Source organism: Mauremys reevesii, linkage group 21 (genome assembly GCF_016161935.1).
Source record: "Mauremys reevesii isolate NIE-2019 linkage group 21, ASM1616193v1, whole genome shotgun sequence".
Classification (NCBI taxonomy): domain Eukaryota; kingdom Metazoa; phylum Chordata; order Testudines; family Geoemydidae; genus Mauremys; species Mauremys reevesii.
Genome location: NC_052643.1, coordinates 1949721 through 1964183, shown reverse-complemented (window position 1 = coordinate 1964183; position 14463 = coordinate 1949721). Strand labels below are relative to the sequence as shown.

The window sequence follows — 14463 nt, the reverse complement described above, 5'->3', positions numbered from 1 at the left end:
CCTTGGTGGTGACAAATCTGCAGGTCCTTATAGACATCTGGGCATGCTCTTTTGGGCCCTGTGTCTTCTTAAGGAAACTGTTCCCAAACAGTAGTTTTGGTCCATAGGCGCCAACTTTCCCCGGCCCCGGTGGGTGCTCACGCTCCCCTGCCCTGCCCCCACCCCTGCCCCGCCCCCATTCCAACCCCTTTCCCAAATCCCCGCCTAGGCCCCGCCTCTTCCCCAAGCGCGCCGCAGTCCCCCTCCTCCCCCCTCCCTCCCAGCCACATGAAACAGCTGTTTCATGACACCAGCGCTGGGAGCCAGGGGGAAAGAGCGGGCACGCGGTGCGCCCAGGAGAGGAGGCGGAGGCAAAGCAGAGGCGGAGGCAAGCTGGGCGGGGGGGCAGGGAGCTGCCGGTGGGTGCAGAGCACCCACCAATTTTTCCCTGTGGGTGTGCCAGCCCCGGAGCACCCACAGAGTCGGCGCCTATGCTTTGGTCCACTGGCGATCAGCAGGAAGTTTCCAGGTGTCCTTGCAGAGTGGGGCAGGCAGGTCACATGGTGCTGCCTCACTTCTTTGCTTCAATCACCAAATTGTATTAAAAGAAGCTAATTTCCTAAAGTAGCTTTTCCATGTAAACCACTGGTGTCATTGCCTCAGGGAGGTCAGGTGAGCATGAAGGGGAGGCCATCATCATCTTCATCACGGCCAGTCCTGAAGGGACATAGCTGCCTTGCGGATGGATGAAGGGGAGGTGAGTCTGTTCTCCTGAAAACGGATGGGGAGATGGTTCTGGGTGGAGGACAAATGAGAGGGGAGGTGGATCTGCATGACTGTGAGCAGGATGGGAGGTATTCTCAAGATAATGTCTGTCTTACCATGTGGGCCACGTGATGGAGAATTTTGAGTCTAGTATCAGAGGGGTAGCCGTGTTAGTCTGGATCTGTAAAAGCAGCAAAGAGTCTTGTGGCACCTTATAGACTAATAGACGTTTTGGAGCATGAGCTTTCGTGGGTGAATACGACGGAGTGGGTATTCACCCATGAAAACTCAAGCTCCAAAACGTCTGTTAGTCTATAAGGTGCCACAAGACTCTTTGCTGCTAATTTTGAGTCTGTCTCTCCAGAGACTCTGGTGGGAAAAAACCTCTTGCTGTGTCATTATTTAAAGAGGGTAAATGGGATTAACAACAGGCCAGTTACTCTGACATCAATCCTGAGCAAGATCAGGGAACAGCTGATATGGGACGCAGTCAGGAAAGAATTAAGGGATGATAACATAAATGATGTCCACCAGCGTGATTTTATGGAAAACATCTCGCCAAACTAACATATATTTTTATGAGATTACAAGTTTGGTTGATAAAGGTAACTGTGTTGACATAATATAAATAAACTCTGTCTACACTGCAGCTGGAAGTGGGCTTCCCAGTGCGGATAGAAAGACACGCTCTGGCTGAGCTAGCACATTAAAAACAGCAGTGTGGCTGCTAGCCATCGGAGTGCAAACCTGCCCGATCCCCCCTCTGTGTACTTGGATGGCTAGTCTGAGCCGCTGTCCATGCTGCTGCAAGCACACTGCTGTTTTTATGTGCTAGCTTGAGCACAGCACATACCTGATCCCCCACTGACTCCGTACCACCCAACATTCTTATTAAGCAATATAACACATATCAAATGGATTGAAAACGAGCTGACTGATATATCTCCAAAAGTAACTGTACACGGGGAATCAGCATTGTGTTTCTAGTGGAATGCTCCTACAATCTAGTCTTAGCCCAATGCTATTCAATACCTTCATCAATTATCTGCAAGAAAATACGATACCACTGCTGGTCACGTTTGCAGATGACACACAGATTGGTGGCCTGGTAAACAATGATGGGGACAGGAGTGTTATACAAACCAACCTAGATTGCTTGGGCTCATTCGAACGTTGTGTGCTTCAATACAGCCACACAGAAGGTCATCCATCAGGAACAAAGAATGTAGGTCATACTTATAGAATGGGGGACTGTAGCAGAGGAAGGTCTGACATGATTCAGTGCCTGGAAGCTGAACGTAGGCAAATTCAGACTGGAAATAAGGTGTAATTAGCCACTGGAACAATGCACCAGGGTTGTGGCCATTTTTAAATCAAGATTGGGTGGTTTTCTAAAAGCTCTGCACCAGGAGTTATACTGGGGAAGTTCTGTGTGTTCTACAGGAGGTCAGATGAGATGATCACAATGGTCCCATCTGGCCTTGAATGACAGGGAAGAGCGCTGAGGGGTTAAGATGGAAACCAAGAGAACATGAGCTCCCAGTGTGATTCTGTGCTCAGAGGAACAGCACAATCCTGGGCTGAAGAACCGGGGAATGCTGAGTAGGAGTAGGGCGGTGATGTTGCCAGCACACAGAGCACTGACAAGACCATAACTGGGACAGTGTGTCCAGTTACTTCAAAAAGGGTGTTTCAAAGAAGTCCCAGAAAAGAGTTACAGGAAGGATTCAAGGTCTGGAGAACCTGCCTTAGACACCTTCCTCTCTCACAATCTTCTGCAGTCACAGGTGGATCTTCAGCTGCAGCTGAATTCTCAGAAGTTTTTTCCAATCCCTGCCTGTGCTTTTGCTCAGCCTGGCACCCTCCCCTCTGCCCAAAAGTCAGCCTAGGACCCAGAGCACGGCTGCTTCTCTCCCACCCCTTTCTGCCTCAACACCTTCCTGAGAGACAACAGGTGTCTCCCTTCTCCAAACCAGCTTCCCTGCCCCTGGGCTACCCCGCACACCACGGTCACTGTGAGGTCATCTTCTGTGATGCCGTTCCTCAGGCTCTGTCTCAGCCCACACTCTGCTTCCTCTGCAGGGGTGTTTCCTCCATCCCTCTAGGGCTGTTCTCCCACCTGGGATGCTGAAGAAGCTACCATGCCTGAAGTCAGCCAGCGCCATATACCTGCCTTCAGAGTCTCCCTGGAGAAGGCCGGCTCTCCTCGTGCCATTCAAACCACAGCAGTTTCACGGCTTTGTCTGCCCTGCCTGGCTGCTGTGTGAGCTGCCCAGCACCTGATATCATCACGTGAAGGAGAGTCAGTGAACTATCGATACAAAGGCGACAAGCGGGCTCAGCCTAGGGAAGCAATCCAGCTCCCAGTCCCGCCCTCCGAGCTGCACCGTTCAGTGGCCCTTGGCGTACAGCTGGGAGCAGAGAATGACTCCAAGGCCAAAGCAACCCATGGCTGGCGGTGCTTTGTCAAGAGCTGCTGCGGCAAGAATGAAGGGGAGCAGGTAGCTGCCGTGGTCGCTGGGAAGGCCTTGCCCAGCCCCTGCAGGAGGCAGTAAATAGCCCGTCACACATTCAATCCTCCGCTTAGGCTCCCGTGAAAGCTGAGAACAAGCCCCAGGTGGAGACTGAGCCCGGAGCCTCTCCTCGCAAAGGCAGCCACGCCAACCCCTGAGCCATTCAACCGGCGTTCTTGTCTCCATTGCTGCCCTTGAGCCAACCTCTCCCCTCCCCCAGCTCTCCTCGCCCTGCCGCAGAGTACCCCCCTTTTCCTGTTTCCCTCCTTTCCCCCTCTTCCCAGCTCCCTGTTGTATCTTTGTATCTACAGCTTCTGTTACCAACTGCTAATGAGGTACATCAAGGCTGCCAGACTAGGCTGAGTGTAAGCAAAAGAATTCAGAGCCTCTAATTACAGAGGAATTAGCGAGCAGGCAGTTACTGTTTAGCGCTAATGAATGGCTACATTAAGAGAGGCAACACACAGCCTGGGAAGTGTGAGCCCCGATAATAAGGGAGTGTCAAACAAGGGAAGCACAAGAGGAGGATCCAAGGCTCTGAAAGGAGGCAACAAAAAAAAAAACCTCAATTCGCAATTTCAACCGCCTCAGCTGCTTGTTCTGCAGAGGTGGAAATGTTCACAGTTGGGGCATTAATGTAGCGATTGCAGCGCTTAATTGCAAGGTGTGAAATCAGAGCATTAAACAGCTTCTAAACGCTGGAGGAGCCCCTCTGAGGGAAAGGAGAGATCTCTCCCAACTAGAACAGAAATAGACACATCGCCCACATGTACACACCCCCAAAGTCCTACACAGAAAGAGCCCTTGCACAGCCAAGCCATGCACACGCGGTTTCTCTCTCAGCACACAGACACACTGTTCACACTCAGGCCCAGCTCAGCCAGGCACACCAGCACACAGATCTGGATGCTCACGCACGCTGACACTGACCCAGTGCCCATCAGTTGAGTTATGAGCTCAAGCCACAGTCCAGAAGGCCCAAACCAAAAGCCCCTGAGCTCTGAGATCCTGGAGACTCCCGGACTCTGGCCCGAGGGAACAGAATGGAACTGTCCTTGGAGTGGTGCTTCTCATTAGCAATTGTCTGCGGCAATGATCCCCTGCGACATCATCCTGCGAGAGCTGCTGAGGGCGGAACTGGCGCTCCCTGTGCACCCCACCAGCCCCTCCGCCTTAGCGCTCCAGCTCCAGCCGCTGGAGCATTGGCAGCACTTGCAGAGAGGCCAGACGAGAGAGCGCGGCAATGCAAGCTCCCCACAAGGCCCTGCCAGGGGACCGCTGCAGCCCATTGTTTGGCTTACTGTATTGCCTCAGAGCCCAGGGACAGACAGGACCCCACGGTGCTAGGCCCTGTACAAACACACACACAAAGAGTCTCTTTGCTAGGACAAGGGATGTTTTCCCTGTGCCCGGGGAAATGGGCTGGTCACTGACCATCCCTCAGGTGGGACGGGCTTTTGGTCACCACCGATGTGACCAGGAAGCGAGAGGCTCCTGACTCCATTCCCACCCCTGAGCCTCCGCCTGGCTCAACAACAGAGAGGGCAATTCCTTACCGGCCTGGTTGGTGGTGATATTGACGGAGGCAAAGTGCGGGGAGAAGGGGCTCTGGTCGGTGACCCCGTTCACGGCCTGGATCTCAAAGGTGTACTGGGTGTGAGCCAGCAGGTCGCTGATGTAGATGCGGGGCTCTGTCAGGCCCAGCTGGCGTGGGGAGAACTGCACGTTGTCCCCACAGCGGGTGCAGGCACCGCGCCCCGAGCCGCAGCTCTTGCAGATGATATTGTACACCAGGTCCTCGCGGCCCCCAGCGTCCCGGGGCGGGGTCCACTCCAGCATCAGCGACGTCTCGTTCACACTGGAGATCACAGCCTGGGGGGCAGACGGGATGGCTGTGCGGGAGAGGGAAAGAGAGAGAGAATGAGAGTCCGTGACCCCCGTCACCATGGGGCAGGGCACACACCGGCTCATCAGCACGTTTCTGATGAGCCCAGACTGAGAGGGGAGATGGAAGCTGCTACCTGCCAAGGCTCTGTTTCCCCTGAGCTGGCCTGGCTGCTTCAGGAACATCCCTGGACTACCAGCTCCACCCCCTCCAGAGAGTGGTGTGCAGTTCCCACCCCCACCGCCCCTTCCGGACTAACACCAGCCAAGGTTACGTTAGCAAGTCCCCAGACTGTTTTCAAGCCATCTCTGTGAACCTCCCTATTCCTCCTGCTGATAACCAAGGGGAGGCTGTGCTGCGGTGCCCCGTCAGTGCACGGCCTTAGCTCAGCGCCCCTGGGTGCTAGTGATGCAGGAGATACGCAGCGACCGTCGGTGCACGCCCTTAGCTCAGCGCCCCCTGGGTGCTAGCGACGCAGGAGATACACAGCGACCGTCGGTGCACACCCTTAGCTCAGCGCCCCTGGGTGCTAGTGACGCAGGAGATACGCAGCGACCGTCGGTGCACGCCCTTAGCTCAGCGCCCCCTGGGTGCTAGTGACGCAGGAGATACACAGCGACCGTCGGTGCACGCCCTTAGCTCAGCGCCCCCTGGGTGCTAGTGACGCAGGAGATACGCAGCGACCATCGGTGCACGCCCTTAGCTCAGCGCCCCTGGGTGCTAGTGATGCAGGAGATACGCAGCGACCGTCAGTGCACGCCCTTAGCTCAGCGCCCCCTGGGTGCTAGTGATGCAGGAGATACACAGCGACCGTCGGTGCACGCCCTTAGCTCAGCGCCCCTGGGTGCTAGTGATGCAGGAGATACACAGCGACCATCGGTGCACGCCCTTAGCTCAGCGCCCCTAGGTGCTAGAGATGCAGGAGATACGCAGCGACCGTCAGTGCACGCCCTTAGCTCAGCGCCCCCTGGGTGCTAGTGATGCAGGAGATACACAGCGACCGTCGGTGCACGCCCTTAGCTCAGCGCCCCTGGGTGCTAGTGATGCAGGAGATACGCAGCGACCGTCGGTGCACGCACTTAGCTCAGCGCCCCCTGGGTGCTAGTGATGCAGGAGATACGCAGCGACCGTCGGTGCACGCCCTTAGCTCAGCGCCCCTGGGTGCTAGTGATGTAGGAGATACACAGCGACCGTCGGTGCACGCCCTTAGCTCAGCGCCCCCTGGGTGCTAGTGATGTAGGAGATACACAGCGACCGTCGGTGCACGCCCTTAGCTCAGCGCCCCTGGGTGCTAGTGATGTAGGAGATACACAGCGACCATCGGTGCACGCCCTTAGCTCAGCGCCCCTGGGTGCTAGTCATGCAGGAGATACGCAGCGACCATCGGTGCACGCCCTTAGCTCAGCGCCCCTGGGTGCTAGTGATGCAGGAGATACGCAGCGACCGTCGGTGCACGCCCTTAGCTCAGCGCCCCTGGGTGCTAGTGATGCAGGAGATACACAGCGACCGTCGGTGCACGCCCTTAGCTCAGCGCCCCTGGGTGCTAGTGACATAGGAGATACACAGCGACCGTAGGTGCACGCCCTTAGCTCAGCGCCCCTGGGTGCTAGTGATGCAGGAGATACACAGCGACCATCGGTGCACGCCCTTAGCTCAGCGCCCCCTGGGTGCTAGTCATGCAGGAGATACACAGCGACCGTCGGTGCACGCCCTTAGCTCAGCGCCCCTGGGTGCTAGTGATGCAGGAGATACACAGCGACCGTCGGTGCACGCCCTTAGCTCAGCGCCCCCTGGGTGCTAGTGATGCAGGAGAGATACACAGCGACCGGCGGTGCACGCCTAGCTCAGCGCCCCTGGGTGCTAGTGATGCAGGAGATACACAGCGACCGTCGGTGCACGCCCTTAGCTCAGCGCCCCTGGGTGCTAGTGATGCAGGAGAAACACAGCGACCGTCGGTGCACGCCCTTAGCTCAGCGCCCCTGGGTGCTAGTGATGCAGGAGAAACACAGCGTCCGTCGGTGCACACCCTTAGCTCAGCGCCCCTGGGTGCTAGTGACACAGGAGATACACAGCGACCGTCGGTGCACGCCCTTAGCTCAGCGCCCCTGGGTGCTAGTGACGCAGGAGATACACAGCGACCGTCGGTGCACGCCCTTAGCTCAGCGCCCCCTGGGTGCTAGTGATGCAGGAGATACACAGCGACCATCGGTGCACGCCCTTAGCTCAGCGCCCCCGGGGTGCTAGTGACGCAGGAGATACGCAGCGACCGTCGGTGCACGCCCTTAGCTCAGCGCCCCCTGGGTGCTAGTGATGCAGGAGATACACAGCGACCGTCGGTGCACGCCCTTAGCTCAGCGCCCCTGGGTGCTAGTGACGCAGGAGATACACAGCGACCGTCGGTGCACGCCCTTAGCTCAGCGCCCCTGGGTGCTAGTGATGCAGGAGATACACAGCGACCGTCGGTGCACACCCTTAGCTCAGCGCCCCTGGGTGCTAGTGATGCAGGAGATACACAGCGACCGTCGGTGCACCCCCTTAGCTCAGCGCCCCTGGGTGCTAGTGATGTAGGAGATACACAGTGACCGTCGGTGCACGCCCTTAGCTCAGCGCCCCTGGGTGCTAGTGATGCAGGAGATACACAGCGACCGTCGGTGCACGCGCCAGCTCAGCGCCCCTGGGTGCTAGTGATGCAGGGGAAACACAGCGACCGTCCGTGCACGCCCTTAGCTCAGCGCCCCTGGGTGCTAGTGATGCAGGAGATACACAGCGACCGTCCGTGCACGCCCTTAGCTCAGCGCCCCCTGGGTGCTAGTGATGCAGGAGATACACAGCGACCGTCGGTGCACGCCCTTAGCTCAGCGCCCCTGGGTGCTAGTGATGTAGGAGATACACAGCGACCGTCGGTGCACGCCCTTAGCTCAGCGCCCCCTGGGGGCTAGTGATGCAGGAGATACGCAGCGACCGTCGGTGCACGCCCTTAGCTCAGCGCCCCCTGGGGGCTAGTGATGCAGGAGATACGCAGCGACCGTAGGTGCACGCCCTTAGCTCAGCACCCCTGGGTGGTAGTGATGCAGGAGATACACAGCGACCGTCGGTGCACGCCCTTAGCTCAGCGCCCCTGGGTGCTAGTGACGCAGGAGATACACAGCGACCGTCGGTGCACGCCCTTAGCTCAGCGCCCCTGGGTGCTAGTGAAGTAGGAGATACACAGTGACCGTAGGTGCACGCCCTTAGCTCAGCGCCCCTGGGTGCTAGTGATGCAGGAGATACACAGCGACCGTCGGTGCACGCCCTTAGCTCAGCGCCCCGGGTGCTAGTGATGCAGGAGATACACAGTGACCATCGGTGCACGCCCTTAGCTCAGCGCCCCCTGGGTGCTAGTGATGCAGGAGATACACAGTGACCATCGGTGCACGCCCTTAGCTCAGTGCCCCTGGGTGCTAGTGATGCAGGAGATACGCAGCGACCGTCGGTGCACGCCCTTAGCTCAGCGCCCCTGGGTGCTAGTGATGCAGGAGATACGCAGCGACCGTCGGTGCACGCCCTTAGCTCAGCGCCCCTGGGTGCTAGTGATGCAGGAGATACACAGCGACCGTCGGTGCACGCCCTTAGCTCAGCGCCCCTGGGTGCTAGTGATGCAGGAGATACGCAGCGACGCAGATCTTGGCAGGGCAGTAGAGGAGGACAGCACTCCCAGCAGTATTTCACTGGAACTCGAGTCTGCATGTTACAGATCTGGGCACCTTTAACATAACTACTGGTTGTATGTATATCACTGCCCATTAGATCACCACTCACCTAAGGACCAGCACCGAGTCTTTTCCAAAAGCCTTTTTGCCCCCCCCCCCCTCCCTTGGACATGCATTTGGAAGGGGATTGTTCTGCTATTTGCCATAAGCCACAGTTTCCAAGCCTGGGTGGCTACAGCCAGGCCCTACCCTCTAGATTCAGCCCCCGGAGGGAAGTTATTTCAGTGCCTAAGCTGGCAAGCAGGAACCTGTGTCTCTGCACCCTCAGCCTGTGCCAGATGCACACCGGGAGATGCCCAGCTCACCCTGGGCACCCAGCAATGCTGGGAAGGGAATGCCACAGGTGGGCACGGCAGCTCACCCTGGGCACCCAGCAATGCTGGGAAGGGAATGCCACAGGTGGGCACGGCAGCTCACCCTGGGCACCCAGCAATGCTGGGAAGGGAATGCCACAGGTGGGCACGGCAGCTCACCCTGGGCACCCAGCAATGCTGGGAAGGGAATGCCACAGGTGGGCACGGCAGCTCACCCTGGGCACCCAGCAATGCTGGGAAGGGAATGCCACAGGTGGGCACGGCAGCTCACCCTGGGCACCCAGCAATGCTGGGAAGGGAATGCCACACGTGGGCACGGCAGCTCACCCTGGGCACCCAGCAATGCTGGGAAGGGAATGCCACAGGTGGGCACGGCAGCTCTCCCTGGGCACCCAGCAATGCTGAGAAGGGAATGCCACAGGTGGGCACGGCAGCTCTCCCTGGGCACCCAGCAATGCTGGGAAGGGAATGCCACAGGTGGGCACGGCAGCTCACCCTGGGCACCCAGCAATGCTGGGAAGGGAATGCCACAGGTGGGCACGGCAGCTCAGCCTGGGCACCCAGCAATGCTGGGAAGGGAATGCCACAGGTGGGCACGGCAGCTCAGCCTGGGCACCCAGCAATGCTGGGAAGGGAATGCCACAGGTGGGCACGGCAGCTCACCCTGGGCACCCAGCAATGCTGGGAAGGGAATGCCACAGGTGGGCACGGCAGCTCACCCTGGGCACCCAGCAATGCTGGGAAGGGAATGCCACACGTGGGCACGGCAGGTCACCCTGGGCACCCAGCAATGCTGGGAAGGCAATGCCACAGGTGGGCACGGCAGCTCACGCTGGGCACCCAGCAATGCTGGGAAGGCAATGCCACAGGTGGGCACGGCAGCTCACGCTGGGCACCCAGCAATGCTGGGAAGGGAATGCCACAGGTGGGCACGGCAGCTCACCCTGGGCACCCAGCAATGCTGGGAAGGGAATGCCACAGGTGGGCACGGCAGCTCTCCCTGGGCACCCAGCAATGCTGGGAAGGGAATGCCACAGGTGGGCACGGCAGCTCACCCTGGGCACCCAGCAATGCTGGGAAGGGAATGCCACACGTGGGCACGGCAGCTCAGCCTGGGCACCCAGCAATGCTGGGAAGGGAATGCCACACGTGGGCACGGCAGCTCACCCTGGGCACCCAGCAATGCTGGGAAGGGAATGCCACAGGTGGGCACGGCAGCTCACCCTGGGCACCCAGCAATGCTGGGAAGGGAATGCCACACGTGGGCACGGCAGCTCACCCTGGGCACCCAGCAATGCTGGGAAGGGAATGCCACACGTGGGCACGGCAGCTCAGCCTGGGCACCCAGCAATGCTGGGAAGGGAATGCCACACGTGGGCACGGCAGCTCACCCTGGGCACCCAGCAATGCTGGGAAGGGAATGCCACACGTGGGCACGGCAGCTCAGCCTGGGCACCCAGCAATGCTGGGAAGGGAATGCCACAGGTGGGCACGGCAGCTCACAGGTTAGTTCAGTGCTCCAGGGGGCTCTGAGAACACCAGCCTTTTAGCCAGTGGCTGACAGATACCTGCTCCAAATGAGATGGGTTTCATCCATGGGGCCTTACTCACCCCGGATGAAATCAGGAGCAACCCTAGAGAAGTCCACGAAGTGACGCTGGCGTAAAACCAGCCTGCACAAGACGACAAGCAGGCCCACAGCTCCAGCACTCAAGGGCCCCACTCCAAGGGTGTGGGCAAGTGAGCAGGAGGGGAGGCTTTAAATCCCCAGAGGCCACTCTGTTAGCACCCCCGCCCGCCCTGCAGCTCAGGCACTCTCAGGGGGCCTTGATTGAAATCAGCGAGCAGGAAACCTTCATTGAAATCAGTGATTTTAATCTTGTTTTGCAGTTCTACTATTTAGTTATTTTCCTTGAAATGGTTCTTGCTCATTGGTTGACATAACTATGAAAACTTGCTGATTTGCAAGCAAATACAGCCTTTCTACTAAAGGTGGTGCTGCTTTTTACTAACCAGGATGATACGCTGCACCCAACCACATTTATTTACACAACAATCGCTTATCCCATATTGCTTCAGATTCTTATGACCTTTGTTAATAAGCTAGAAAATGGTGAATGACACATTTCTTATTTACTACATGATAATTGTTTACTCGGAGTTGTGTCAAGCTGCATTTCGTTGGAAACTGGAATTCAATTGAAAATTGTTTATATTAGTGAAGTAAAACGACCTTAACTCTGCTGGATACATTAAAAAAGGAAGGTTATCGAAGCGACAATTAAAACTTCGACCCCACATGGCCACTGCCTCCTAAGGCTCAGGGTGAATGAAAGCAGCTCTGTGCAGTTGCTGTTTGCCCTCCGGGAATGGGCTTGTGGGGTGTTAACCTCTTGAAGGAATCCTCGTTAGGCTAATTGGAGCAACATCAGCCAGGGAAGGGGCTGTGTGTTGTGCTCCCAAAACTGTAAATAAAAAGTGGGGAAGAAGGAAATTTTCTCCCAATAATAGCAGGGAAGATGAGAAAGCGTGAAGACAACTAGCAAATCCATCCTAGCAGGCAAACGCTATGCACCTGCTGGAGTGGGAACAGGGCAGCACTGAAGCAGCCGTGCAGGACCCTAACATTTCATGGGATAAGAGGGACCGGGAAACTCCAGGAACAGCTCCTGAAAAAAAACATTCAGCACAATTCACCCTCACCATGTGCACACCCTGAGCTGGGGGGCTGCCTGGCCCTCTGCAGCCTCGAGGGGAAACGCTTACTGCAGTGATTAGAGCAGGGGACAGGACAGTGGGTAAGAGCAGGCAGTCACTGCCCCCGATTCCCCCAGTGCAGGAAGAGATGATGGCACCGGCCTCCTTTAGGAAGCACGTTCAGCTCCAGGCAGGCAGGACACGTGAACTGTGCTAATGCGATTTGCTAGACTGTGTTTTTTTGCATTGAGTCATTTAAACTAAGGAGCTTTCACTAAAGAGTTTCTAATGTGGCTCCTTCATACACCCCTCATCAGGAACCCCAAACCTATCCCTAATCACAGCCCAACCGAAACACAATGCTAGCTCGAACCCCAGCCTAGCCCTGACCCAACGACAACCCTAACCACGGCCTAGCCCTGACCCAACGCCAACCCTAACCCCGGCCTAGCCCTGACCCAACACCAACCCTAACCACGGCCTAGCCTGACCCAACACTAACCCTAACCCCAGCCTAGCCCTGACCCAACGCCAACCCTAACCCCAGCCTAGCCCTGACCCAACGCCAACCCTAACCACGGCCTAGCCTGACCCAACGCCAACCCTAACCCCAGCCTAGCCCTGACCCAACATTAACCCTAACCCCGGCCTAGCCCTGACCCAACATTAACCCTAACCCCAGCCTAGCCCTGACCCAGCACTAACCCTAACCCCAGCCTAGCCCTGACCCAACGCCAACCCTAACCCCAGCCTAGCCTGACCCAACACTAACCCTAACCCCAGCCTAGCCCTGACCCAACACTAACCCTTAACCCCAGCCTAGCCCTGACCCAACGCCAACCCTAACCCCAGACTAGCCCTGACCCAACATTAACCCTAGCCCCAGCCTAGCCCTGACCCAACGCCAACCCTAACCCCAGCCTAGCCCTGACAAAACACCAACCCTAACCCCAGCCTAGCCCTGACCCAACGCCAACCCTAACACCAGCCTAGCCCTGACCCAACGCCAACCCTAACCCCAGCCTAGCCCTGACCCAGCACTAACCCTAACCCCAGCCTAGCCCTCACCCAACGCTAACCCTAACCCCAGCCTAGCCCTAACCCAACGCTGACCCTAACCGCAGCCTAGCCCTCACCCAACGCTAACCCTAACCCCAGCCTAGCCCTAACCCAACGCTGACCCTAACCACAACCTAGCCCTGACCCAATGCTAACCCTAACCCTAGCCTAGCCTACCCCAACGCTAACCCTAACCACGGCCCAGCCCTAACCCAACGCTAACCCTAACCCTGGCCTAGCCCTCACCCAACGCTGACCCTAACCCCAGCCTAGCCCTAACCCAACGCTGACCCTAACCCCAGCCTAGCCTACCCCAATGCTAACCCTAACCACGGCCTAGCCTGACCCAACATTAACCCTAACCCCAGCCTAGCCCTGACCCAACGCCAACCCTAACCCCAGCCTAGCCTGACCCAACGCTAACCCTAAGCCCAGCCTAGCCCTGACCCAACGCTAACCCTAACCCCAGCCTAGCCCTAACCCAACGCTAACCCTAACCACAGCCTAGCCCTCACCCAACGCTAACCCTAACCCCAGCCTAGCCCTAACCCAACGCTAACCCTAACCCCAGCCTAGCCCTAACCCAACGCTGACCCTAACCCTGGCCTAGCCCTCAACCAACGCTGACCCTAACCCCAGCCTAGCCCTAACACAGCGCCAACCCTAACCCCAGCCTTGCCCTAACCCAACGCTAACCCTAATCCCAGACTAGCCCTAACCCAGCACTAACCCTAACCCCAGCCTAGCACTCACCCCACGCTAACCCTAACCCCAGCCTAGCCCTAACCCAACGCTGACCCTAACCACAACCTAGCCCTGACCCAATGCTATCCCTAACCCCAGCCTAGCCTACCCCAACGCTAACCCTAACCACGGCCCAGCCCTAACCCATCGCTAACCCTAACCCTGGCCTAGCCCTCAAACAACGCTGACCCTAACCCCAGCCTAGCCCTAACCCAACGCTGACCCTAACCCCAGCCTAGCCCTAACCCAGCGCCAACCCTAACCTCAGCCTAGCCCTAACCCAATGCTAACCCTAGCTAAGGCCTAGTCCTAACCCAACACTAACCCTAACTAAGGCCTAGCTCTCACTCAATGCTAACTCTAACACTAACTACAGCTCAGCCCTAATCCAACGCTAACCCTAACACTAACTACAGCCTAGCCCTCACCCAATGCTAACCCTAACCCTAAGATATTCCTAAACAAACAGTAACCCTAATGCTAACTCTAACTACAACCTAGCCCTAACCCACCATTAACAATAACACTTGCCTAACTGTAACCTACCCCTAATTCTAACTACAACCTCAACTTAAGGATGACACTATTTCTAACCAGAACCTTAGGACTAACATTGAACCAAACCCTAACTCTAACCAACCCCCTCTGCTTGAGAGCTCCAGGCATTCTAGTCCCTAATGAGATGAAGGGGTGTGTGCCAGCTGCCCACCTGCTCTCACAGGGTCAGAACCCTCAGCTACAGTCTCCATAGCCAGTCC

The 14463-nt window shown here is 57.3% G+C and overlaps 1 protein-coding gene across 8 annotated transcripts in view; it reads right to left on the bottom strand.

Annotated features, from left to right (window-relative positions):
• Positions 1-14463, bottom strand: part of EPHB2 (EPH receptor B2) — a 254352-nt gene that overhangs the window by 72774 nt on the left and 167115 nt on the right. For all 8 annotated transcript variants that reach the window (XR_005590322.1, XM_039508880.1, XM_039508882.1 and 5 more), the window contains exon 5: positions 4814-5149. Coding sequence is in view for 7 of the 8 variants with exons in the window: in XM_039508880.1 (XP_039364814.1) it covers positions 4814-5149 (336 nt within the window). In the remaining variant the exon portion in view is untranslated. The remainder of the gene's footprint in view (positions 1-4813; positions 5150-14463) is intronic.